The sequence below is a fragment of the Hyperolius riggenbachi genome, chromosome 12, assembly GCF_040937935.1.
Source record: "Hyperolius riggenbachi isolate aHypRig1 chromosome 12, aHypRig1.pri, whole genome shotgun sequence".
In the NCBI taxonomy this organism is placed as follows: Eukaryota; Metazoa; Chordata; class Amphibia; order Anura; family Hyperoliidae; genus Hyperolius; species Hyperolius riggenbachi.
This window is the reverse complement of record NC_090657.1, coordinates 177,995,505-178,022,012: the sequence shown is the minus strand read 5'-3', so window position 1 is coordinate 178,022,012 and position 26,508 is coordinate 177,995,505. Positions and strand designations below refer to the sequence as shown.

General features: G+C 42.2%; 2 protein-coding genes across 3 annotated transcripts in view; both read left to right on the top strand.

Moving 5' to 3' along the window:
* LOC137540714 (opioid growth factor receptor-like) overlaps positions 1 to 26,508 on the top strand; it is a 376,839-nt gene that overhangs the window by 55,585 nt on the left and 294,746 nt on the right. The window lies entirely within an intron of this gene.
* On the top strand, positions 848 to 2,479 carry LOC137541927 (posterior protein-like). The gene has a single exon (XM_068263494.1). The coding sequence runs from the start codon at positions 848 to 850 to the stop codon at positions 2,477 to 2,479; it is 1,632 nt and encodes a 543-aa protein (XP_068119595.1).

Below are 26,508 nucleotides of genomic sequence, written 5' to 3'. Positions count from 1 at the left end.
GTTTCGTGCTGGTCGTGAAGACAGAGACGCCTGAATCGTTACCTGAAGTGCTGTGAAGTATTCCATCGCTGAGCGGACGCGCAAAGCTGGTGAAGTATGAACACTTTCTTATCTATGACTAATATGCATATATAGTGCTGTATTGCTGTTGTTTTTTTGTTGTTGTTTGTTAGTTCTTAATTGTGTTAGTAAGCCTGTATTAGCTATTCAGTGGTTGCCGGCAGAGACAGGATTGATCACCCTGTGCTAGCTGAAGTACCCATAGGATCTATAGGAATATAACCAGACGTTTTTGAGGGAAAGTGAATTAGATAGTTTTCTAGTGTTCATGTGAAGGGGAAGTAGCCTTCTGCCCAATAGGAAACCTCTCTGGCCTGGATCTTAGATCAGTCAGAAATTGGTCTGTGTATGTGGGATACGGTCAGTTAGAAGTAGGTAGAGCATTGAACCAATTTTTGTAATTGGATGCACGATACCTGTGGAACAGACTTGTATGTCTGAATTGAAATAGCTATACAATAGAATTACACGTGTAATTTGTCATTGGCACAGATAGAAGTTCTATTAAAACTGGTCTAGTTTTGTATTGAAGCTAGTGTATTTAATTGTTGAGAATTGTGTAATTTGTCATTGACACAGATAGAAGTTGTATTGAAACTGGTGTAGTTTGTATTGCAACTAGTGTATTGTGTTGTTGAAACTTGTATAATTTGTATCGGAAATTGTGTAAGTTGTCATTGAAACTTGTTGTCATTGTGGTGTTAAGTGGTCTCAAATTGTGTTAGTGAGACAATAGTGAAGTACTGTGTTGTTGAAGTTTTATCTCAGTAACTTGGAAATTGTAAACATGGAAGTTGTAACAGATTTTCTAAAGAAATATTCCTCGGCTTCTTATCATTTGTGTATGGATGAGGCATTGACTCATCAGTTTGGTGATTTAGAAAAGCAGTGTGACATGCAGAATGAAAAATTGCAAACTAAAGTATCTTCTAAAAAAAATAGAAAACAGAGAATGGCCAATCTCATTGATATGTTAATTAAGATGAAAGAGATCGCTTTACAGAAAGAATTGCAATTTTACACTGAAAAAGCTCAGCTAAGGAAGGAGCTTGATAACATTACGCAAGGTTGTTTGGCCATGGATATGAAGAATAATGCTTGTGAATGTGAGGAATTAAAGGAGGAAGTTGACAAACTTGGTGAAGAGAATTGTGATTTACAAGAGTGTTTAGAGGACTGTGAATCTAGATGTAGACTCAGAGAATTACATATTGCATCTTTGGAAGCAAAAGAGTCACAAAAAGATTGTGTTATTCAAATGCTTACAGAGCAGCTGGCTCAAAAGGAACAATGTTTACAGTTGTTAAAAGCACACGGTAACAATGCATGCAACCAGGGTAATAGCTCAGGTTACAAATCCCTGGGAGAGGAGCAAAGAGGCAGAGAGGAGCATCCGATTTGTACTGCAGACGAATCTCAATCTCCTCCTGAGCTGTCATTAAATCAAAATTCCACACTCTTTACTCCTATCCCAGACAGGGTTGATCACCAACACAGAAATGCTCAAGGGCAAGGTCATGCAAATCATAATGTGCACTCCACAACACTCTCTATACAGGATCGCACAAACCTGTGCCAGATATTGGGGAAGTTTGACACTTCAGCCTCACCTGTCAGCCTCTCCAATAAGCTGGAAGCTGTAGTCACTCAATATAATTTGGGAAACAGAGATGCCTGTGCGCTACTGCGTGCATGGCTCCCTTCACAGCTGTGTGAGAAATTACTGCCTCCTGTGGGGACTCATACTGGTCTGTTGGCAGAACTTAATTCCAATTGGGGAAATGCAGCAGACATAATGGGAGAGTTACAGAGAGTGATGGGAGGGAGAGATGCTAGTGGAACCAATGCGCTAGAAAATGCCAGATTTAGGAAAGGTGAAGACCCTGTTTTATTTTGCAGTGAATACTTGCCACTGTACAAATCCACATTTAATTGCCCAGATATGTCTCCTGACGACGGTAGTTTTCTTTACTCGATGGCTAACAAGTGTACCTTTGTGGATTATCACACAAAGATTGCACTCAGAAATGCTAATTCATACCAGACATTTCTGAACATAATAAAGGACTGGATTCAGGAGACAAATCAGGACAGTAAAATGCAAAGGAAAATTGCAGAGGCAACTAAGAGTGAAGGAAGAGTCATATCCACTGGCAAATGTTACAAATGTGGGCATATGGGACATTTCATGAGAGACTGTAAATTGAACAGGAGAGTAGGGGGTAACAGAAGTTTTGCTGACAGGAAAGATCAGAAGAGGCCTGGACCAGACAGGGTGCAGAGGGAAAAGGTCCAAGATCCCAATGTTACCCTATATGGTCCACTCCTAAAAGAGCTAGAGAGGGTTAAAAGTAAAATCGCTGAAATTCCAGAGGAATACAAGACCCCACCCCCATCCAATCCTTATGTGAAACCATAGGGATTACAGGCCCCACCCTTGTCCCCAGTATGTCAACTTGAAAGGGACAAGGGCAATAGACCACATATCCAGGGAGCGGTAGGGGGCCATCGCGCTGATATACTTCTGGATACAGGAGCAGCTGTCAGTTTGACAAATATGACATTGACAGCTGACCCTAATGGCAAGTCAATTTTTTTGAGAGGTTTTGGAGGTCAGGTAGTTCCTGCATTGCAATCAATGCCAGTGCCCATAAACATAGGAAACATGGACATACAACACAGTATGTACCTGTCTCCTACACATGAGGGCACCATCATTGGATCGGATGTGATGAGAGCACATGGTTTCGTGGTCGATCTATGTAATTGGATGTTGTGGAGAGGGCCCAGGTACAAAGGGAAGGTTTGCATGATCACTGACAATTATGGGTTGGCATCAGTGAAACCCAGTGACACTATGGATCCCAGAGCATTGTTAAAAACGAATGATCAAAGGTTAGCTGAAATCTTGTGGCAGCATGACAAAGTGTGGGCGACATACAAAAATGAGTGTGGCAAGGTGACAAATATGATTGTCAAAGTAGAAGGCCCAGATCCCTTACCACAGAAACAGTACAAGATTCCCCCTGAATCAATTCCATTTGTACAGTGCACCATTGAAAATTTGTTGACACAAGAAGTGATTAGAGAATGCCAATCAACAAATAATGCACCCCTATGGCCAGTAAAAAAGGGTAATGGTTGGCGACCCTGTCTAGATTTCCGTGCACTAAACAAATGTACCCCATCTGTCACCAATGTTGTTGCCAAAATGCCCGATATGATGACAGCGCTCAAATCATCTGCAGCAGTGTATTCGTCTATCGACGTCTCAAATGGCTACTTTTCAATCCCCATTCACCCAGATAGCCAATACAAATTTGCATTTTGTTTCCAAGGAAAGCAATACACTTTCTGCAGGCTGCCACAAGGGTTCAAGTCCAGTTCAACCTATTTTCATAAATGCATGATTGATGTTTTAAAATCTTTTTCAGAACCAGAATGTATCATTCAATATGTGGATGATGTGCTTATCCAGACAGACACTAGGGAGCAGCACTATGCTCTCCTTAATGAGTTACTAACATTAATTGAGAAAGCAGGGTTAAAGCTAAACCCAATGAAGGCCCAGTTAATGAAAGATTCTGTTTCCTTTTTGGGAGTTGTAGTTTCAAAGGGGGGGAGGACTCCTGACCCAAACAAATGTGAAACTATCCAGAAACTTCCAAGGCCCAATACAAAAACAGCACTGCGACAATTCTTGGGTGTTGTCGGTTTCTGCCGAGACTTCATTGAAGGATTTGCAGAAAAGGCAAAACCTCTTTATGAGTTATTGAAAAGTGACAAAAGGGAAGCAGATCCGCTAGAGTGGGCAGAAGAACAGGAACAGGGATTTAAACTGTTGAAAATCACTTTAATGCCAGCCCCAGCATTAAGTAATCCCAACATGGAATTGCCATTTGCTATACAAGTGTACACATCAAATGTAGCAATCACGGCTGTGTTGCTAGCAAAAGAGGCAGCTTTGATAGGGGTTAAGTGGGCTCCCTATGACATAGAGGGACAGCAGGCTTGGGAAAAAGATTTTGAAGGCTGGAAAAATGATGCAGACATAGCTGAACTACTGCCTGTACTTAAAACCCCTACCCCTTGTTTAGCCAAGGAGCAGGATATAGATGAATCCTTAAAACATCTTAAAAGTCCGATTAGACTCAAAGCGGCATATGCTACTGTTAAGAACTGATACCGCACTTGTTTTTTTCTTTTCCAGAACCCAGTGGAGCGAAAATCAACCGAACTGAGGCATCTGGACAATGTACATCAAATTGTTATTTTTCATGGTGCTGATTATGCTGTGTAGTAGTGACACAGTGGAACTTGAGGAGGAATATTCTGGTTATGGAGATATGGAATTACATAATCCAGAGACAATAATGACAAAGCAGATAAAACCATGGATATATTTGCAACAAAAACAGGAGGACAGCAATAGTAGGGGACGAAAATCTAGACTGACAATGGATCGCCGTGTGCCATTGGAAACATACCAATGGGGCAATCAGGACGGAGATCAATATAGAAAGTTTTTTTCATTTGGCAGGTTTAATCCCAATTCCAGAGACAATAGGCTTTCATTTGTACACGGAAATCCTGAGTTTAAACTTGAATCTCTGCAGTCATATGTGAATGTGAAAATATATATGAACGAAACGGGTTATTGGTTGGGGGGTGAAAAAGGAACGCAGGTTCAAGAACACAAGGATATACACTATGGGATTATACATGAACACTTAAAGGAAGGAGAATATGTATTTATGTGTGGTGTATATTGGTATAGAAACCTGCAACCAGCAAACACACCCAAGGAAATTACACTCACATACAGGGATGAGAATCTGGGTGGATTCCAAAGGGTTCCGATGACACAAGAACGAGGTGATAATTTCATAATCGGGTCAATATCCAGAGCCTATAAGTCATACAGAGAGGCAGTAGGCTATTGGAAATGTGAAACAGCAGACATAGAAGTGGGGGAGATACAAATCCTCGATGGGTCATCGGAGCACTTGGAAATCTGCACAGAGAGCAAGACAAATGACTCAAGGGAGTATGAGTACTTGGAGTTAGGACAACCACTCCAAGTAAATCTAAATTCTAAAAGAACACTTATCACTGAGGTACAATATGCCATGTCCACCTGGCACTTTAACATATCTCAGTGGTTAATAAAGACCTACTATCCGGTATGTGCTAAATACACCCGCAATCAAGTACGTGGTTTGTACAACTGGATTACTCCCAAGAGTAATACGGGTAGACGTGCAAGCACCAGAAATGGGCGCCTACTCTTGAGGAGTAATCGAGAGAAAAGGGATGTATTTGGCACTGTACTCGGAGGAGTTGGTACAGGAATGGGAATCCTAAATGAAGCCGATATTGAGATTATAAGGAATAAGTTGTCTGCCATAGCATTGGATAGCAAACAAGGATTTGTTAAACAGAGAGAGATCAATGATATTCTTGACAACATTCAGCAAAAACACATAAACACACAGGTGAATGTTGCTAGGGATTTCATTGAGAACTTCAAGACACTGGTCGACAACGTAGTGAGAAGAGGAAGGAATACATCATGGGCGTTGGTCTGCACGCAAGGACAGACAGAACTGTCAACCAACATCAAATTAATAATACAGTCACTGCATGAAGGTGAATGGCCTTTTGAGCTGCTTTCCCAAGTTGGTAAACATCTCCCAAAACACATAACTTTTACTAGTCCAAAATGGTGGGCGAGTTCGTGGTTGGGGTGTACTGATCCAGATTCTGAAAAATGCTATGCGACTTCACTTATAGTGTATTCAGAGTTGCGCCCGGTTATTATATATGATATTAAGTCCATTGGTATACTAACCGGAGAATCTTTAATCTTACACCCGAGGCTGAACTTCCCACAGGTGATTAGGGAGAAGGGAAAATGGCAACAGGTTGATGGTTCCCTCTGTCTGCAGCGAAACCATGATGTATTGTGTTCCCCAGGTCAATTCAGGAGGGTAAATGAAAGATGTTGGGAGGATGCTTCCATTTGTGTTTTGGATGGAGAGAACATTGCCAGGGACAAGGCACCAGTGTACTATTTAGGACATAAAAGGGTGTGCTTTTTTGTCCTGGATACTACTAACGTAACATTAATCCTAGACCAAGGATGCTCTGTAACAGTATCTGTGGCTAGAGGCTCTTGGTGTACCCTTGGCAATGTTTCTGAAATCCAAACTAATAAATGGAACTATAGCATTCCTTCTGTCGCACGGTGGGTCATTGATTTTAAGTATAACAATCCTGTTGATATCCAGATGATGAATTTGGGAATGGGAAAAGAGTTACAGGATTGGTTGGAAAAGTTGGACAGAGATGAGTATGTGCTGAGGGAATTGCAAGAAGAAGGTGCTAATGCAACTATAATGGTACACCATGATCAAAATGAACTTAAGAAGGTGGAACGTATGTTAGAAACAGACTCAGAGGGCTACTGGTGGGAATATATATTTGGTTATTCTGACAAAGCTAATACTATACTGAACTACTTGATGCACCCAGTTGTAGTGTTACTAATTGTTACCATAACTCTATCAGTAGGACAGATAGGCATGTGTGTTTTTATGAGGTACTTGTATAAAAAGATGCAGTTCCCTCCTAAGATGATGGGAGCGCCACCAAACAGTGCAGTCTCCTCCTTCCAGGCAGAGACTTTACTGTGTGGGGTAGAACCGGAACGAGAGCAGATCTGTAAAAATTGTCACAGAGAAGGGCACGGCATAGAGAACTGCTTCATTCCTTACCGAAAAACACAGATGTATATATGAGGAGTCTAATATGATGAAGGGATATAGGAAAGTGACAGATGAATGAAATAGGTATATAAAGGATAGAGCAGAGCTAATAAGCCAGTGACACCCTTTTTGTAAGTGAGTTGCACTAGTTTAGTTGAACGAAATTGGAGAAATGGTACCAAACAGTATAATGACGTGATGTTCATAATTGTTAGATTGTAATTTTGTACTGTTGTATTGTAGGTTTTATGGTAATGTACATAATAGTGAATGTATAATGTGGTGGCTCCTCTAGGTCCAGGTTATCATAATGGTTATAATATCTTGGTGGGGTCAGTGAGAATGAATTTGAATGAAAGGTGTGTAAATGGACTACCTGAAGCAAAGGTAAAATTCTTGCCCCTAGGAGCGGAAGAGAACCCAGTTATTGCATACTCCAGGACAAGGATGAAGGACTGTGTGTGTGTGCCTTTCAGGCACAAAGCGGCATATGTTGGATATGATTTCTATCCAGAACATTGGCATAGGACACATGGTGAAACCATCTCAAAATGCTTGCTGTGTTACAGAAACCAGATCAAAGAGACGTTCAGTTAACTGCTATTATTACCCTTGGGAACAGAAACCATCAGAACTGGTCTAGTGATTAAATGGCCAGTGAAACTGGTATTATCTTATCTCAAAGAATGGGACCCTTGGATAATAAAGCCATAAAAACCAAGGGGACAATGGAAGTTCTCATGGGAACAGTTGGTTAGCAGATGGACAATACCCCAACAGTTTCTGTATGCCTGAGACAATGAAGGGAGGGTCACCTTTCAGATCTAAACACCTGTATGATCAGGGTGCCCCCTGGTGTCGGACAACCAACATCACAGGACCTCATGGGTGAGGTTACAGCGCCACTTAGAGGTCCAACGAAGACATAACTGGCAAGGACAGGGGGGCGGAATGATACCTGAGCTGGGGGTGGTCGTGTGGGTGTGTGTGTGTGTGATGAATGGATTTCTTGGCTATTTAAGCCATAAGAGAGAAAGGCTAGGAGTTCTCTCCCAGAAGAAGAAGCTTTCATAAGGCTCTATAGATTCCATCAGCAGGAGCATAGAGAGACATCAGACTCCACCAAGCCTCCATTTTGATGTAAGAAGTAACCATCTTGCTTAAGATATAGTACCTGCATTGATACGCAATTAGTCAGAGTAGATAGGACTAGAGGAGCAACCTTAACTTGTAACTGTGATTCTACTTTGTTATACTTTCTTTAATTTGGAAAAACAATAAATAGCGTTACTGCAACAAAAGACTGTTATTTACAAAAGTAGAACTAGGAAACCAAGTAGCAGATATATCAGAGTACCACTTGGCCAGAGGTAAGAAGCATTACTGGCCTAAGGTAGAGCGTATGCTTGATGGACAAAGTGAGTTTTGAGGGCAGGTTTAAAGATATCAAAGCTTGGAGAGTGAGGCATGTGTTGGATTCCAGAGGAGAGGTGAAGCACATGCGAAATCTTGTATACGTGAATGCAAGGAGGAGATTGTAGAGGAGGGCAAGAAAAGTTTATGTGCAGATCTGAGAGTGTGGTTGGGTTGGTATTGAATGCAGCGCTGCAGCCAGCATGCAGACATGCAGCGGGCGCTGGCTAAAGGGTTGCAAGTATTGTTGGTTTGTCAAAAACTTGATTGATTCTTTCCATGTTGTCCCTGTGTTAGCCTTGATACACATGCAAAGGTTGTAGTGAATGTGATGTGTGGGGGCTGTGCAATAAAAAGTGTGAAAGAGAAAGGTCTCTTTAATTTCAGCAGCAATTGTGCACAGGCGTAAACATTTTTTTTTTTTTTTAAATTTCAAGATTGGCCAAAAAAAGAAAAAAACATATTTGGCAGAGTTGGTAACCGAACTCTAGAAAGCACACATGGGAGTCTGGTACCTTAAGCGTTGAGCCACTTTCAAGACCACGTGGAGAAGAGTTAAAAAATAGAGCCTTGAGCACTTGGGCCCTAAATTCTGACCTGCACATTGCAGGAGTTGTATCCGCAGCTCCGTAATGCTGTTCAAATGGATTGTTCGGATTTTATTTGGTAACTTCTTCTGTGGCTCAGCAGGCAAAGGTGCTGGTTATGCCAATGCAAGGTCACCGGTTCGATCACCACGGGAGGAGGGAGTTGAAGTTAGGTAGGGTGTTGAAGTGGGCCACCACATGACCCCTTGCTGTGCAACCAGGGAATACTCATTAGTTAGGGTCTGAAGAAAAATTGTCAGCTAATAATCTCTTTATTTTTATTTTTTTTATTCTACATTCTTGCCACTAGGAGACCACTTTCAACATGTCCTCATAGGAAATTACACTCCTACCACCCACCAACGTCCTGCAAGCATTTTCTTTTAACCTGCATCCATCACTTCCCTCAACACCTTCATCCTTGCACTCCCACACCTTTCATTTTACCTCCCCACTTGGACCCCTGCACCTCTACTCTCACATTCATCACACACCTCCACGCTTACACCCCCAAACCCTTCATCTCCCACTACTCACCATTTATATACTTACAACCCCAGCACCTTTCATTTCCCCTACACTCCCCTGCTTGCAACTCCACAACTTTCATCTACCCGCACTTTTTCTCTTTCGCTTACCAGCGCTCTACAATCTCACTGCAACCAATCTTTCTTCACTGTGTTATCAGCATCATCTTTCCCCACCACTTTCATCATATTTACGTAGATCATCTACTTAGGACCATCTTGCTCACTTCATTCACCTGTCTCATTCTGCTGTCTTCCACCCTATTGAACAGAAATTGCTTCACAACTGCTCTGGACTTTGCTAGCATTACCCAACTTTACTTCTTACCTTTTCCACTACGTTCTAACTGAGATGCTCATTAAAGTCACCATGCTAGCAATGGATCTTCATAACTATTTAAAGAGCTTGGCCAGGTCCCATGTTCCTTCTGTTGGGGATCAAAGTATGGAAGAACTGAGATTATTATTATTGATTCATAAAGTGCTAACATATTCCCTGCTGCTGTACAAAGTAAAAAACAAACATGTTTTTGCAAGCTTACAATCTAAAGGAATAGGGGGAACAAGAGGTGGGTTAACATACAATATTTATACCTAAAGGCCATGATTTTTAGGTTATCTAGTAAGAGTACCACTTAGCTAGAGGTAAGAAGCATTACTGGCCTAAGGTAGAGCGTATGCTTGATGGACAAAGTGAGTTTTGAGGGCAGGTTTAAAGATATCAAAGCTTGGAGAGTGAGGCATGTGTTGGATTCCAGAGGAGAGGTGAAGCACATGCGAAATCTTGTATACGTGAATGCAAGGAGGAGATTGTAGAGGAGGGCAAAAAAAGTTTATGTGCAGATCTGAGAGTGTGGTTGGGTTGGTATTGAATGCAGCGCTGCAGCCAGCATGCAGACGTGCAGCGGGCGCTGGCTAAAGGGTTGCAAGTATTGTTGGTTTGTCAAAAACTTGATTGATTCTTTCCATGTTGTCCCTGTGTTAGCCTTGATACACATGCAAAGGTTGTAGTGAATGTGATGTGTGGGGGCTGTGCAATAAAAAGTGTGAAAGAGAAAGGTCTCTTTAATTTCAGCAGCAATTGTGCACAGGCGTAAACATTTTTTTTTTTTTAATATTTCAAGATTAGCCAAAAAAAGAAAAAAACATATTTGACAGAGTTGGTAACCGAACCCTAGAAAGCACACATGGGAGTCTGGTACCTTAAGCGTTGAGCCACTTTCAAGAACACGTGGGGAAGAGTGAAAAAATAGAGCCTTGAGCACTTGGGCCCTAAATTCTGACCTGCACATTGCAGGAGTTGTATCCGCAGCTCCGTAATGCTGTTCAAATGGATTGTTCGGATTTTATTTGGTAACTTCTCCTGTGGCTCAGCAGGCAAAGGTGCTGGTTATGCCAATGCAAGGTCACCGGTTTGATCACCACAGGAGGAGGGAGTTGAAGTTAGGTAGGGTGTTGAAGTGGGCCACCACATGATCCCTTGCTGTGCAACCAGGGAATACTCATTAGTTAGGGTCTGAAGAAAAATTGTCAGCTAATAATCTCTTTATTTTTATTTTTTTTATTCTACATTCTTGCCACTAGGAGACCACTTTCAACATGTCCTCATAGGAAATTACACTCCTACCACCCACCAACGTCCTGCAAGCATTTTCTTTTAACCTGCATCCATCACTTCCCTCAACACCTTCATCCTTGCACTCCCACACCTTTCATTTTACCTCCCCACTTGGACCCCTGCACCTCTACTCTCACATTCATCACACACCTCCACGCTTACACCCCCAAACCCTTCATCTCCCACTACTCACCATTTATATACTTACAACCCCAGCACCTTTCATTTCCCCTACACTCCCCTGCTTGCAACTCCACAACTTTCATCTACCCGCACTTTTTCTCTTTCGCTTACCAGCGCTCTACAATCTCACTGCAACCAATCTTTCTTCACTGTGTTATCAGCATCATCTTTCCCCACCACTTACATCATATTTACGTAGATCATCTATTTAGGACCATCTTGCTCACTTCATTCACCTGTCTCATTCTGCTGTCTTCCACCCTATTGAACAGAAATTGCTTCACAACTGCTCTGGACTTTGCTAGCATTACCCAACTTTACTTCTTACCTTTTCCACTACGTTCTAACTGAGATGCTCATTAAAGTCACCATGCTAGCAATGGATCTTCATAACTATTTAAAGAGCTTGGCCAGGTCACATGTTCCTTCTGTTGGGGATCAAAGTACGGAAGAACTGAGATTATTATTATTGATTCATAAAGTGCTAACATATTCCCTGCTGCTGTACAAAGTAAAAAACAAACATGTTTTTGCAAGCTTACAATCTAAAGGAATAGGGGGAACAAGAGGTGGGTTAACATACAATATTTATACCTAAAGGCCATGATTTTTAGGTTATCTAGTAAGAGTACCACTTGGCCAGAGGTAAGAAGCATTACTGGCCTAAGGTAGAGCGTATGCTTGATGGACAAAGTGAGTTTTGAGGGCAGGTTTAAAGATATCAAAGCTTGGAGAGTGAGGCATGTGTTGGATTCCAGAGGAGAGGTGAAGCACATGCGAAATGTTGTATACGTGAATGCAAGGAGGAGATTGTAGAGGAGGGCAAAAAAAGTTTATGTGCAGATCTGAGAGTGTGGTTGGGTTGGTATTGAATGCAGCGCTGCAGCCAGCATGCAGACGTGCAGCGGGCGCTGGCTAAAGGGTTGCAAGTATTGTTGGTTTGTCAAAAACTTGATTGATTCTTTCCATGTTGTCCCTGTGTTAGCCTTGATACACATGCAAAGGTTGTAGTGAATGTGATGTGTGGGGGCTGTGCAATAAAAAGTGTGAAAGAGAAAGGTCTCTTTAATTCCAGCAGCAATTGTGCACAGGTTAAACATTTTTTTTTTTTTTTTAAATTTCAAGATTGGCCAAAAAAAGAAAAAACCATATTTGACAGAGTTGGTAACCGAACCCTAGAAAGCACACATGGGAGTCTGGTACCTTAAGCGTTGAGCCACTTTCAAGACCACATGGGGAAGAGTGAAAAAATAGAGCCTTGAGCACTTGGGCCCTAAATTCTGACCTGCACATTGCAGGTCTCATTCTGCTGTCTTCCACCCTATTGAACAGAAATTGCTTTACAACTGCTCTGGACTTTGCTAGCATTACCCAACTTTACTTCTTACCTTTTCCGCTACGTTCTAACTGAGATGCTCATTAAAGTCACCATGCTAGCAATGGATCTTCATAACTATTTAAAGAGCTTGGCCAGGTCACATGTTCCTTCTGTTGGGGATCAAAGTATGGAAGAACTGAGATTATTATTATTGATTCATAAAGTGCTAACATATTCCCTGCTGCTGTACAAAGTAAAAAACAAACATGTTTTTGCAAGCTTACAATCTAAAGGAATAGGGGGAACAAGAGGTGGGTTAACATACAATATTTATACCTAAAGGCCATGATTTTTAGGTTATCTAGAAAGAGTACCACTTGGCCAGAGGTAAGAAGCATTTCTGGCCTAAGGTAGAGCGTATGCTTGATGGACAAAGTGAGTTTTGAGGGCAGGTTTAAAGATATCAAAGCTTGGAGAGTGAGGCATGTGTTGGATTCCAGAGGAGAGGTGAAGCACATGCGAAATCTTGTATAGGTGAATGCAAGGAGGAGATTGTAGAGGAGGGTAAAAAAAGTTTATGTGCAGATCTGAGATTGTGGTTGGGTTGGTATTGAATGCAGCGCTGCAGCCAGCATGCAGACGTGCAGCGGGCGCTGGCTAAAGGGTTGCAAGTATTGTTGGTTTGTCAAAAACTTGATTGATTCTTTCCATGTTGTCCCTGTGTTAGCCTTGATACACATGCAAAGGTTGTAGTGAATGTGATGTGTGGGGGCTGTGCAATAAAAAGTGTGAAAGAGAAAGGTCTCTTTAATTCCAGCAGCAATTGTGCACAGGCGTAAACATTTTTTTTTTTTTAATATTTCAAGATTGGCCAAAAAAAGAAAAAACATATTTGACAGAGTTGGTAACCAAACCCTAGAAAGCACACATGGGAGTCTGGTACCTTAAGCGTTGAGCCACTTTTTTAAGCCCACGTGGAGAAGAGTGAAAAAATAGAGCCTTGAGCACTTGGGCCCTAATTTCTGACCTGCACATTGCAGGAGTTGTATCCGCCGCTCCGTAATGCTGTTCAAATGGATTGTTCGGATTTTATTTGGTAACTTCTCCTGTGGCTCAGCAGGCAAACGTGCTGGTTATGCCAACGCGAGGTCACCGGTTTGAGGGAGTTGAAGTTAGGTAGGGTGTTGAAGCGGTCCACCACATGATCCCTTGCTGTGCAACCAGGGAATACTCATTAGTTAGGGTCTGAAGAAAAATTGTCAGCTAATAATCTCTTTATTTTTATTTTTTTTATTCTACATTCTTGCCACTAGGAGACCACTTTCAACATGTCCTCATAGGAAATTACACTCCTACCACCCACCAACGTCCTGCAAGCATTTTCTTTTAACCTGCATCCATCACTTCCCTCAACACCTTCATCCTTGCACTCCCACACCTTTCATTTTACCTCCCCACTTGGACCCCTGCACCTCTACTCTCACATTCATCACACCTCACATTCATCACACACCTCCACGCTTACACCCCCAAACCCTTCATCTCCCACTACTCACCATTTACATACTTACAACCCCAGCACCTTTCATTTCCCCTACACTCCCCTGCTTGCAACTCCACAACTTTCATCTACCCGCACTTTTTCTCTTTCGCTTACCAGTGCTCTACAATCTCACTGCAACCAATCTTTCTTCACTGTGTTATCAGCATCATCTTTCCCCACCACTTTCATCATATTTACGTAGATCATCTACTTAGGACCATCTTGCTCACTTCATTCACCTGTCTCATTCTGCTGTCTTCCACCCTATTGAACAGAAATTGCTTTACAACTGCTCTGGACTTTGCTAGCATTACCCAACTTTACTTCTTACCTTTTCCGCTACGTTCTAACTGAGATGCTCATTAAAGTCACCATGCTAGCAATGGATCTTCATAACTATTTAAAGAGCTTGGCCAGGTCACATGTTCCTTCTGTTGGGGATCAAAGTATGGAAGAACTGAGATTATTATTATTGATTCATAAAGTGCTAACATATTCCCTGCTGCTGTACAAAGTAAAAAACAAACATGTTTTTGCAAGCTTACAATCTAAAGGAATAGGGGGAACAAGAGGTGGGTTAACATACAATATTTATACCTAAAGGCCATGATTTTTAGGTTATCTAGAAAGAGTACCACTTGGCCAGAGGTAAGAAGCATTTCTGGCCTAAGGTAGAGCGTATGCTTGATGGACAAAGTGAGTTTTGAGGGCAGGTTTAAAGATATCAAAGCTTGGAGAGTGAGGCATGTGTTGGATTCCAGAGGAGAGGTGAAGCACATGCGAAATCTTGTATAGGTGAATGCAAGGAGGAGATTGTAGAGGAGGGTAAAAAAAGTTTATGTGCAGATCTGAGATTGTGGTTGGGTTGGTATTGAATGCAGCGCTGCAGCCAGCATGCAGACGTGCAGCGGGCGCTGGCTAAAGGGTTGCAAGTATTGTTGGTTTGTCAAAAACTTGATTGATTCTTTCCATGTTGTCCCTGTGTTAGCCTTGATACACATGCAAAGGTTGTAGTGAATGTGATGTGTGGGGGCTGTGCAATAAAAAGTGTGAAAGAGAAAGGTCTCTTTAATTTCAGCAGCAATTGTGCACAGGCGTAAACATTTTTTCTTTTTTTTTTAATATTTCAAGATTGGCCAAAAAAAGAAAAAAACATATTTGGCAGAGTTGGTAACCGAACCCTAGAAAGCACACATGGGAGTCTGGTACCTTAAGCGTTGAGCCACTTTCAAGACCACGTGGGGAAGAGTGAAAAAATAGAGCCTTGAGCACTTGGGCCCTAAATTCTGACCTGCACATTGCAGGAGTTGTATCCGCCGCTCCGTAATGCTGTTCAAATGGATTGTTCGGATTCTATTTGGTAACTTCTCCTGTGGCTCAGCAGGCAAAGGTGCTGGTTATGCCAACGCAAGGTCACCGGTTCGATTACCACAGGAGGAGCGAGTTGAAGTTGTAGCGGTCCACCACATGATCCCTTGCTGTGCAACCAGGGAATACTCATTAGTTAGGGTCTGAAGAAAAATCGTCAGCTAATAATCTCTTTATTTTTATTTTTTTTATTCTACATTCTTGCCACTAGGAGACCACTTTCAACATGTCCTCATAGGAAATTACACTCCTACCACCCACCAACGTCCTGCAAGCATTTTCTTTTAACCTGCATCCATCACTTCCCTCAACACCTTCATCCTTGCACTCCCACACCTTTCATTTTACCTCCCCACTTGGACCCCTGCACCTCTACTTCTCACATTCATCACACCTCACATTCATCACACACCTCCACGCTTACACCCCCAAACCCTTCATCTCCCACTACTCACCATTTACATACTTACAACCCCAGCACCTTTCATTTCCCCTACACTCCCCTGCTTGCAACTCCACAACTTTCATCTACCCGCACTTTTTCTCTTTTGCTTACCAGCGCTCTACAATCTCACTGCAACCAATCTTTCTTCACTGTGTTATCAGCATCATCTTTCCCCACCACTTTCATCATATTTACGTAGATCATCTACTTAGGACCATCTTGCTCACTTCATTCACCTGTCTCATTCTGCTGTCTTCCACCCTATTGAACAGAAATTGCTTTACAACTGCTCTGGACTTTGCTAGCATTACCCAACTTTACTTCTTACCTTTTCCGCTACGTTCTAACTGAGATGCTCATTAAAGTCACCATGCTAGCAATGGATCTTCATAACTATTTAAAGAGCTTGGCCAGGTCACATGTTCCTTCTGTTGGGGATCAAAGTATGGAAGAACTGAGATTATTATTATTGATTCATAAAGTGCTAACATATTCCCTGCTGCTGTACAAAGTAAAAAACAAACATGTTTTTGCAAGCTTACAATCTAAAGGAATAGGGGGAACAAGAGGTGGGTTAACATACAATATTTATACCTAAAGGCCATGATTTTTAGGTTATCTAGTAAGAGTACCACTTGGCCAGAGGTAAGAAGCATTTCTGGCCTAAGGTAGAGCGTATGCTTGATGGACAAAGTGAGTTTTGAGGGCAGGTTTAAAGATATCAAAGCTTGGAGAGTGAGGCATGTGTTGGATTCCAGAGGAGAAGTGAAGCACATGCGAAATCTTGTATAGGTGAATGCAAGGAGGAGATTGTAGAGGAGGGTAAAAAAAGTTTATGTGCAGATCTGAGATTGTAGTTGGGTTGGTATTGAATGCAGCGCTGCAGCCAGCATGCAGACGTGCAGCGGGCGCTGGCTAAAGGGTTGCAAGTATTGTTGGTTTGTCAAAAACTTGATTGATTCTTTCCATGTTGTCCCTGTGTTAGCCTTGATACACATGCAAAGGTTGTAGTGAATGTGATGTGTGGGGGCTGTGCAATAAAAAGTGTGAAAGAGAAAGGTCTCTTTAATTCCAGCAGCAATTGTGCACAGGCGTAAACATTTTTTTTTTTTTAATATTTCAAGATTGGCCAAAAAAAGAAAAAACATATTTGACAGAGTTGGTAACCAAACCCTAGAAAGCACACATGGGAGTCTGGTACCTTAAGCGTTGAGCCACTTTTTTAAGACCACGTGGAGAAGAGTGAAAAAATAGAGCCTTGAGCACTTGGGCCCTAAATTCTGACCTCCACATTGCAGGAGTTGTATCCGCCGCTCCGTAATGCTTTTCAAATGGATTGTTCGGATTCTATTTGGTAACTTCTCCTGTGGCTCAGCAGGCAAAGGTGCTGGTTATGCCAGCGCAAGGTCTCCGGTTCGATTACCACAGGAGGAGGGAGTTGAAGTTAGGTAGGGTGTTGAAGCGGTCCACCACATGATCCCTTGCTGTGCAACCAGGGAATACTCATTAGTTAGGGTCTGAAGAAAAATTGTCAGCTAATAATCTCTTTATTTTTATTTTTTTTATTCTACATTCTTGCCACTAGGAGACCACTTTCAACATGTCCTCATAGGAAATTACACTCCTACCACCCACCAACGTCCTGCAAGCATTTTCTTTTAACCTGCATCCATCACTTCCCTCAACACCTTCATCCTTGCACTCCCACACCTTTCATTTTACCTCCCCACTTGGACCCCTGCACCTCTACTCTCACATTCATCACACCTCACATTCATCACACACCTCCACGCTTACACCCCCAAACCCTTCATCTCCCACTACTCACCATTTATATACTTACAACCCCAGCACCTTTCATTTCCCCTACACTCCCCTGCTTGCAACTCCACAACTTTCATCTACCCGCACTTTTTCTCTTTCGCTTACCAGCGCTCTACAATCTCACTGCAACCAATCTTTCTTCACTGTGTTATCAGCATCATCTTTCCCCACCACTTTCATCATATTTACGTAGATCATCTATTTAGGACCATCTTGCTCACTTCATTCACCTGTCTCATTCTGCTGTCTTCCACCCTATTGAACAGAAATTGCTTCACAACTGCTCTGGACTTTGCTAGCATTACCCAACTTTACTTCTTACCTTTTCCACTACGTTCTAACTGAGATGCTCATTAAAGTCACCATGCTAGCAATGGATCTTCATAACTATTTAAAGAGCTTGGCCAGGTCACATGTTCCTTCTGTTGGGGATCAAAGTACGGAAGAACTGAGATTATTATTATTGATTCATAAAGTGCTAACATATTCCCTGCTGCTGTACAAAGTAAAAAACAAACATGTTTTTGCAAGCTTACAATCTAAAGGAATAGGGGGAACAAGAGGTGGGTTAACATACAATATTTATACCTAAAGGCCATGATTTTTAGGTTATCTAGTAAGAGTACCACTTGGCCAGAGGTAAGAAGCATTACTGGCCTAAGGTAGAGCGTATGCTTGATGGACAAAGTGAGTTTTGAGGGCAGGTTTAAAGATATCAAAGCTTGGAGAGTGAGGCATGTGTTGGATTCCAGAGGAGAGGTGAAGCACATGCGAAATGTTGTATACGTGAATGCAAGGAGGAGATTGTAGAGGAGGGCAAAAAAAGTTTATGTGCAGATCTGAGAGTGTGGTTGGGTTGGTATTGAATGCAGTGCTGCAGCCAGCATGCAGACGTGCAGCGGGCGCTGGCTAAAGGGTTGCAAGTATTGTTGGTTTGTCAAAAACTTGATTGATTCTTTCCATGTTGTCCCTGTGTTAGCCTTGATACACATGCAAAGGTTGTAGTGAATGTGATGTGTGGGGGCTGTGCAATAAAAAGTGTGAAAGAGAAAGGTCTCTTTAATTCCAGCAGCAATTGTGCACAGGCGTAAACATTTTTTTTTTTTTTTTAAATTTCAAGATTGGCCAAAAAAAGAAAAAACCATATTTGACAGAGTTGGTAACCGAACCCTAGAAAGCACACATGGGAGTCTGGTACCTTAAGCGTTGAGCCACTTTCAAGACCACATGGGGAAGAGTGAAAAAATAGAGCCTTGAGCACTTGGGCCCTAAATTCTGACCTGCACATTGCAGGTCTCATTCTGCTGTCTTCCACCCTATTGAACAGAAATTGCTTTACAACTGCTCTGGACTTTGCTAGCATTACCCAACTTTACTTCTTACCTTTTCCGCTACGTTCTAACTGAGATGCTCATTAAAGTCACCATGCTAGCAATGGATCTTCATAACTATTTAAAGAGCTTGGCCAGGTCACATGTTCCTTCTGTTGGGGATCAAAGTATGGAAGAACTGAGATTATTATTATTGATTCATAAAGTGCTAACATATTCCCTGCTGCTGTACAAAGTAAAAAACAAACATGTTTTTGCAAGCTTACAATCTAAAGGAATAGGGGGAACAAGAGGTGGGTTAACATACAATATTTATACCTAAAGGCCATGATTTTTAGGTTATCTAGTAAGAGTACCACTTGGCCAGAGGTAAGAAGCATTTCTGGCCTAAGGTAGAGCGTATGCTTGATGGACAAAGTGAGTTTTGAGGGCAGGTTTAAAGATATCAAAGCTTGGAGAGTGAGGCATGTGTTGGATTCCAGAGGAGAGGTGAAGCACATGCGAAATCTTGTATACGTGAATGCAAGGAGGAGATTGTAGAGGAGGGCAAAAAAAGTTTATGTGCAGATCTGAGAGTGTGGTTGGGTTGGTATTGAATGCAGCGCTGCAGCCAGCATGCAGACGTGCAGCGGGCGCTGGCTAAAGGGTTGCAAGTATTGTTGGTTTGTCAAAAACTTGATTGATTCTTTCCATGTTGTCCCTGTGTTAGCCTTGATACACATGCAAAGGTTGTAGTGAATGTGATGTGTGGGGGCTGTGCAATAAAAAGTGTGAAAGAGAAAGGTCTCTTTAATTCCAGCAGCAATTGTGCACAGGCGTAAACATTTTTTTTTTTTTAATATTTCAAGATTGGCCAAAAAAAGAAAAAACATATTTGACAGAGTTGGTAACCAAACCCTAGAAAGCACACATGGGAGTCTGGTACCTTAAGCGTTGCGCCACTTTTTTAAGCCCACGTGGAGAAGAGTGAAAAAATAGAGCCTTGAGCACTTGGGCCCTAATTTCTGACCTGCACATTGCAGGAGTTGTATCCGCCGCTCCGTAATGCTGTTCAAATGGATTGTTCGGATTTTATTTGGTAACTTCTCCTGTGGCTCAGCATGCAAAGGTGCTGGTTATGCCAACGCGAGGTCACCGGTTCGAGGGAGTTGAAGTTAGGTAGGGTGTTGAAGCGGTCCACCACATGATCCCTTGCTGTGCAACCAGGGAATACTCATTAGTTAGGGTCTGAAGAAAAATTGTCAGCTAATAATCTCTTTATTTTTATTTTTTTTATTCTACATTCTTGCCACTAGGAGACCACTTTCAACATGTCCTCATAGGAAATTACACTCCTACCACCCACCAACGTCCTGCAAGCATTTTCTTTTAACCTGCATCCATCACTTCCCTCAACACCTTCATCCTTGCACTCCCACACCTTTCATTTTACCTCCCCACTTGGACCCCTGCACCTCTACTCTCACATTCATCACACCTCACATTCATCACACACCTCCACGCTTACACCCCCAAACCCTTCATCTCCCACTACTCACCATTTACATACTTACAACCCCAGCACCTTTCATTTCCCCTACACTCCCCTGCTTGCAACTCCACAACTTTCATCTACCCGCACTTTTTCTCTTTCGCTTACCAGTGCTCTACAATCTCACTGCAACCAATCTTTCTTCACTGTGTTATCAGCATCATCTTTCCCCACCACTTTCATCATATTTACGTAGATCATCTACTTAGGACCATCTTGCTCACTTCATTCACCTGTCTCATTCTGCTGTCTTCCACCCTATTGAACAGAAATTGCTTTACAACTGCTCTGGACTTTGCTAGCATTACCCAACTTTACTTCTTACCTTTTCCGCTACGTTCTAACTGAGATGCTCATTAAAGTCACCATGCTAGCAATGGATCTTCATAACTATTTAAAGAGCTTGGCCAGGTCACATGTTCCTTCTGTTGGGGATCAAAGTATGGAAGAACTGAGATTATTATTATTGATTCATAAAGTGCTAACATATTCCCTGCTGCTGTACAAAGTAAAAAACAAACATGTTTTTGCAAGCTTACAATCTAAAGGAATAGGGGGAACAAGAGGTGGGTTAACATACAATATTTATACCTAAAGGCCATGATTTTTAGGTTATCTAGAAAGAGTACCACTTGGCCAGAGGTAAGAAGCATTTCTGGCCTAAGGTAGAGCGTATGCTTGATGGACAAAGTGAGTTTTGAGGGCAGGTTTAAAGATATCAAAGCTTGGAGAGTGAGGCATGTGTTGGATTCCAGAGGAGAGGTGAAGCACATGCGAAATCTTGTATAGGTGAATGCAAGGAGGAGATTGTAGAGGAGGGTAAAAAAAGTTTATGTGCAGATCTGAGATTGTGGTTGGGTTGGTATTGAATGCAGCGCTGCAGCCAGCATGCAGACGTGCAGCGGGCGCTGGCTAAAGGGTTGCAAGTATTGTTGGTTTGTCAAAAACTTGATTGATTCTTTCCATGTTGTCCCTGTGTTAGCCTTGATACACATGCAAAGGTTGTAGTGAATGTGATGTGTGGGGGCTGTGCAATAAAAAGTGTGAAAGAGAAAGGTCTCTTTAATTCCAGCAGCAATTGTGCACAGGCGTAAACATTTTTTTTTTTTTAATTTTTCAAGATTGGCCAAAAAAAGAAAAAACATATTTGACAGAGTTGGTAACCAAACCCTAGAAAGCACACATGGGAGTCTGGTACCTTAAGCGTTGAGCCACTTTTTTAAGCCCACGTGGAGAAGAGTGAAAAAATAGAGCCTTGAGCACTTGGGCCCTAATTTCTGACCTGCACATTGCAGGAGTTGTATCCGCCGCTCCGTAATGCTGTTCAAATGGATTGTTCGGATTTTATTTGGTAACTTCTCCTGTGGCTCAGCAGGCAAAGGTGCTGGTTATGCCAACGCGAGGTCACCGGTTTGAGGGAGTTGAAGTTAGGTAGGGTGTTGAAGCGGTCAACCACATGATCCCTTGCTGTGCAACCAGGGAATACTCATTAGTTAGGGTCTGAAGAAAAATTGTCAGCTAATAATCTCTTTATTTTTATTTTTTTTATTCTACATTCTTGCCACTAGGAGACCACTTTCAACATGTCCTCATAGGAAATTACACTCCTACCACCCACCAACGTCCTGCAAGCATTTTCTTTTAACCTGCATCCATCACTTCCCTCAACACCTTCATCCTTGCACTCCCACACCTTTCATTTTACCTCCCCACTTGGACCCCTGCACCTCTACTCTCACATTCATCACACCTCACATTCATCACACACCTCCACGCTTACACCCCCAAACCCTTCATCTCCCACTACTCACCATTTACATACTTACAACCCCAGCACCTTTCATTTCCCCTACACTCCCCTGCTTGCAACTCCACAACTTTCATCTACCCGCACTTTTTCTCTTTCGCTTACCAGTGCTCTACAATCTCACTGCAACCAATCTTTCTTCACTGTGTTATCAGCATCATCTTTCCCCACCACTTTCATCATATTTACGTAGATCATCTACTTAGGACCATCTTGCTCACTTCATTCACCTGTCTCATTCTGCTGTCTTCCACCCTATTGAACAGAAATTGCTTTACAACTGCTCTGGACTTTGCTAGCATTACCCAACTTTACTTCTTACCTTTTCCGCTACGTTCTAACTGAGATGCTCATTAAAGTCACCATGCTAGCAATGGATCTTCATAACTATTTAAAGAGCTTGGCCAGGTCACATGTTCCTTCTGTTGGGGATCAAAGTATGGAAGAACTGAGATTATTATTATTGATTCATAAAGTGCTAACATATTCCCTGCTGCTGTACAAAGTAAAAAACAAACATGTTTTTGCAAGCTTACAATCTAAAGGAATAGGGGGAACAAGAGGTGGGTTAACATACAATATTTATACCTAAAGGCCATGATTTTTAGGTTATCTAGAAAGAGTACCACTTGGCCAGAGGTAAGAAGCATTTCTGGCCTAAGGTAGAGCGTATGCTTGATGGACAAAGTGAGTTTTGAGGGCAGGTTTAAAGATATCAAAGCTTGGAGAGTGAGGCATGTGTTGGATTCCAGAGGAGAGGTGAAGCACATGCGAAATCTTGTATAGGTGAATGCAAGGAGGAGATTGTAGAGGAGGGTAAAAAAAGTTTATGTGCAGATCTGAGATTGTGGTTGGGTTGGTATTGAATGCAGCGCTGCAGCCAGCATGCAGACGTGCAGCGGGCGCTGGCTAAAGGGTTGCAAGTATTGTTGGTTTGTCAAAAACTTGATTGATTCTTTCCATGTTGTCCCTGTGTTAGCCTTGATACACATGCAAAGGTTGTAGTGAATGTGATGTGTGGGGGCTGTGCAATAAAAAGTGTGAAAGAGAAAGGTCTCTTTAATTCCAGCAGCAATTGTGCACAGGCGTAAACATTTTTTTTTTTTTAATATTTCAAGATTGGCCAAAAAAAGAAAAAACATATTTGACAGAGTTGGTAACCAAACCCTAGAAAGCACACATGGGAGTCTGGTACCTTAAGCGTTGAGCCACTTTTTTAAGCCCACGTGGAGAAGAGTGAAAAAATAGAGCCTTGAGCACTTGGGCCCTAATTTCTGACCTGCACATTGCAGGAGTTGTATCCGCCGCTCCGTAATGCTGTTCAAATGGATTGTTCGGATTTTATTTGGTAACTTCTCCTGTGGCTCAGCAGGCAAAGGTGCTGGTTATTCCAACGCGAGGTCACCGGTTTGAGGGAGTTGAAGTTAGGTAGGTTGTTGAAGCGGTCCACCACATGATCCCTTGCTGTGCAACCAGGGAATACTCATTAGTTAGGGTCTGAAGAAAAATTGTCAGCTAATAATCTCTTTATTTTTATTTTTTTATTCTACATTCTTGCCACTAGGAGACCACTTTCAACATGTCCTCATAGGAAATTACACTCCTACCACCCACCAACGTCCTGCAAGCATTTTCTTTTAACCTGCATCCATCACTTCCCTCAACACCTTCATCCTTGCACTCCCACACCTTTCATTTTACCTCCCCACTTGGACCCCTGCACCTCTACTCTCACATTCATCACACACCTCCACGCTTACACCCCCAAACCCTTCATCTCCCACTACTCACCATTTACATACTTACAACCCCAGCACCTTTCATTTCCCCTACACTCCCCTGCTTGCAACTCCACAACTTTCATCTACCCGCACTTTTTCTCTTTTGCTTACCAGCGCTCTACAATCTCACTGCAACCAATCTTTCTTCACTGTGTTATCAGCATCATCTTTCCCCACCACTTTCATCATATTTACGTAGATCATCTACTTAGGACCATCTTGCTCACTTCATTCACCTGTCTCATTCTGCTGTCTTCCACCCTATTGAACAGAAATTGCTTTACAACTGCTCTGGACTTTGCTAGCATTACCCAACTTTACTTCTTACCTTTTCCGCTACGTTCTAACTGAGATGCTCATTAAAGTCACCATGCTAGCAATGGATCTTCATAACTATTTAAAGAGCTTGGCCAGGTCACATGTTCCTTCTGTTGGGGATCAAAGTATGGAAGAACTGAGATTATTATTATTGATTCATAAAGTGCTAACATATTCCCTGCTGCTGTACAAAGTAAAAAACAAACATGTTTTTGCAAGCTTACAATCTAAAGGAATAGGGGGAACAAGAGGTGGGTTAACATACAATATTTATACCTAAAGGCCATGATTTTTAGGTTATCTAGTAAGAGTACCACTTGGCCAGAGGTAAGAAGCATTTCTGGCCTAAGGTAGAGCGTATGCTTGATGGACAAAGTGAGTTTTGAGGGCAGGTTTAAAGATATCAAAGCTTGGAGAGTGAGGCATGTGTTGGATTCCAGAGGAGAGGTGAAGCACATGCGAAATCTTGTATAGGTGAATGCAAGGAGGAGATTGTAGAGGAGGGTAAAAAAAGTTTATGTGCAGATCTGAGATTGTAGTTGGGTTGGTATTGAATGCAGCGCTGCAGCCAGCATGCAGACGTGCAGCGGGCGCTGGCTAAAGGGTTGCAAGTATTGTTGGTTTGTCAAAAACTTGATTGATTCTTTCCATGTTGTCCCTGTGTTAGCCTTGATACACATGCAAAGGTTGTAGTGAATGTGATGTGTGGGGGCTGTGCAATAAAAAGTGTGAAAGAGAAAGGTCTCTTTAATTCCAGCAGCAATTGTGCACAGGCGTAAACATTTTTTTTTTTTAATATTTCAAGATTGGCCAAAAAAAGAAAAAACATATTTGACAGAGTTGGTAACCAAACCCTAGAAAGCACACATGGGAGTCTGGTACCTTAAGCGTTGAGCCACTTTTTTAAGACCACGTGGAGAAGAGTGAAAAAATAGAGCCTTGAGCACTTGGGCCCTAAATTCTGACCTCCACATTGCAGGAGTTGTATCCGCCGCTCCGTAATGCTTTTCAAATGGATTGTTCGGATTCTATTTGGTAACTTCTCCTGTGGCTCAGCAGGCAAAGGTGCTGGTTATGCCAGCGCAAGGTCTCCGGTTCGATTACCACAGGAGGAGGGAGTTGAAGTTAGGTAGGGTGTTGAAGCGGTCCACCACATGATCCCTTGCTGTGCAACCAGGGAATACTCATTAGTTAGGGTCTGAAGAAAAATTGTCAGCTAATAATCTCTTTATTTTTATTTTTTTTATTCTACATTCTTGCCACTAGGAGACCACTTTCAACATGTCCTCATAGGAAATTACACTCCTACCACCCACCAACGTCCTGCAAGCATTTTCTTTTAACCTGCATCCATCACTTCCCTCAACACCTTCATCCTTGCACTCCCACACCTTTCATTTTACCTCCCCACTTGGACCCCTGCACCTCTACTCTCACATTCATCACACACCTCCACGCTTACACCCCCAAACCCTTCATCTCCCACTACTCACCATTTATATACTTACAACCCCAGCACCTTTCATTTCCCCTACACTCCCCTGCTTGCAACTCCACAACTTTCATCTACCCGCACTTTTTCTCTTTCGCTTACCAGCGCTCTACAATCTCACTGCAACCAATCTTTCTTCACTGTGTTATCAGCATCATCTTTCCCCACCACTTTCATCATATTTACGTAGATCATCTATTTAGGACCATCTTGCTCACTTCATTCACCTGTCTCATTCTGCTGTCTTCCACCCTATTGAACAGAAATTGCTTCACAACTGCTCTGGACTTTGCTAGCATTACCCAACTTTACTTCTTACCTTTTCCACTACGTTCTAACTGAGATGCTCATTAAAGTCACCATGCTAGCAATGGATCTTCATAACTATTTAAAGAGCTTGGCCAGGTCACATGTTCCTTCTGTTGGGGATCAAAGTACGGAAGAACTGAGATTATTATTATTGATTCATAAAGTGCTAACATATTCCCTGCTGCTGTACAAAGTAAAAAACAAACATGTTTTTGCAAGCTTACAATCTAAAGGAATAGGGGGAACAAGAGGTGGGTTAACATACAATATTTATACCTAAAGGCCA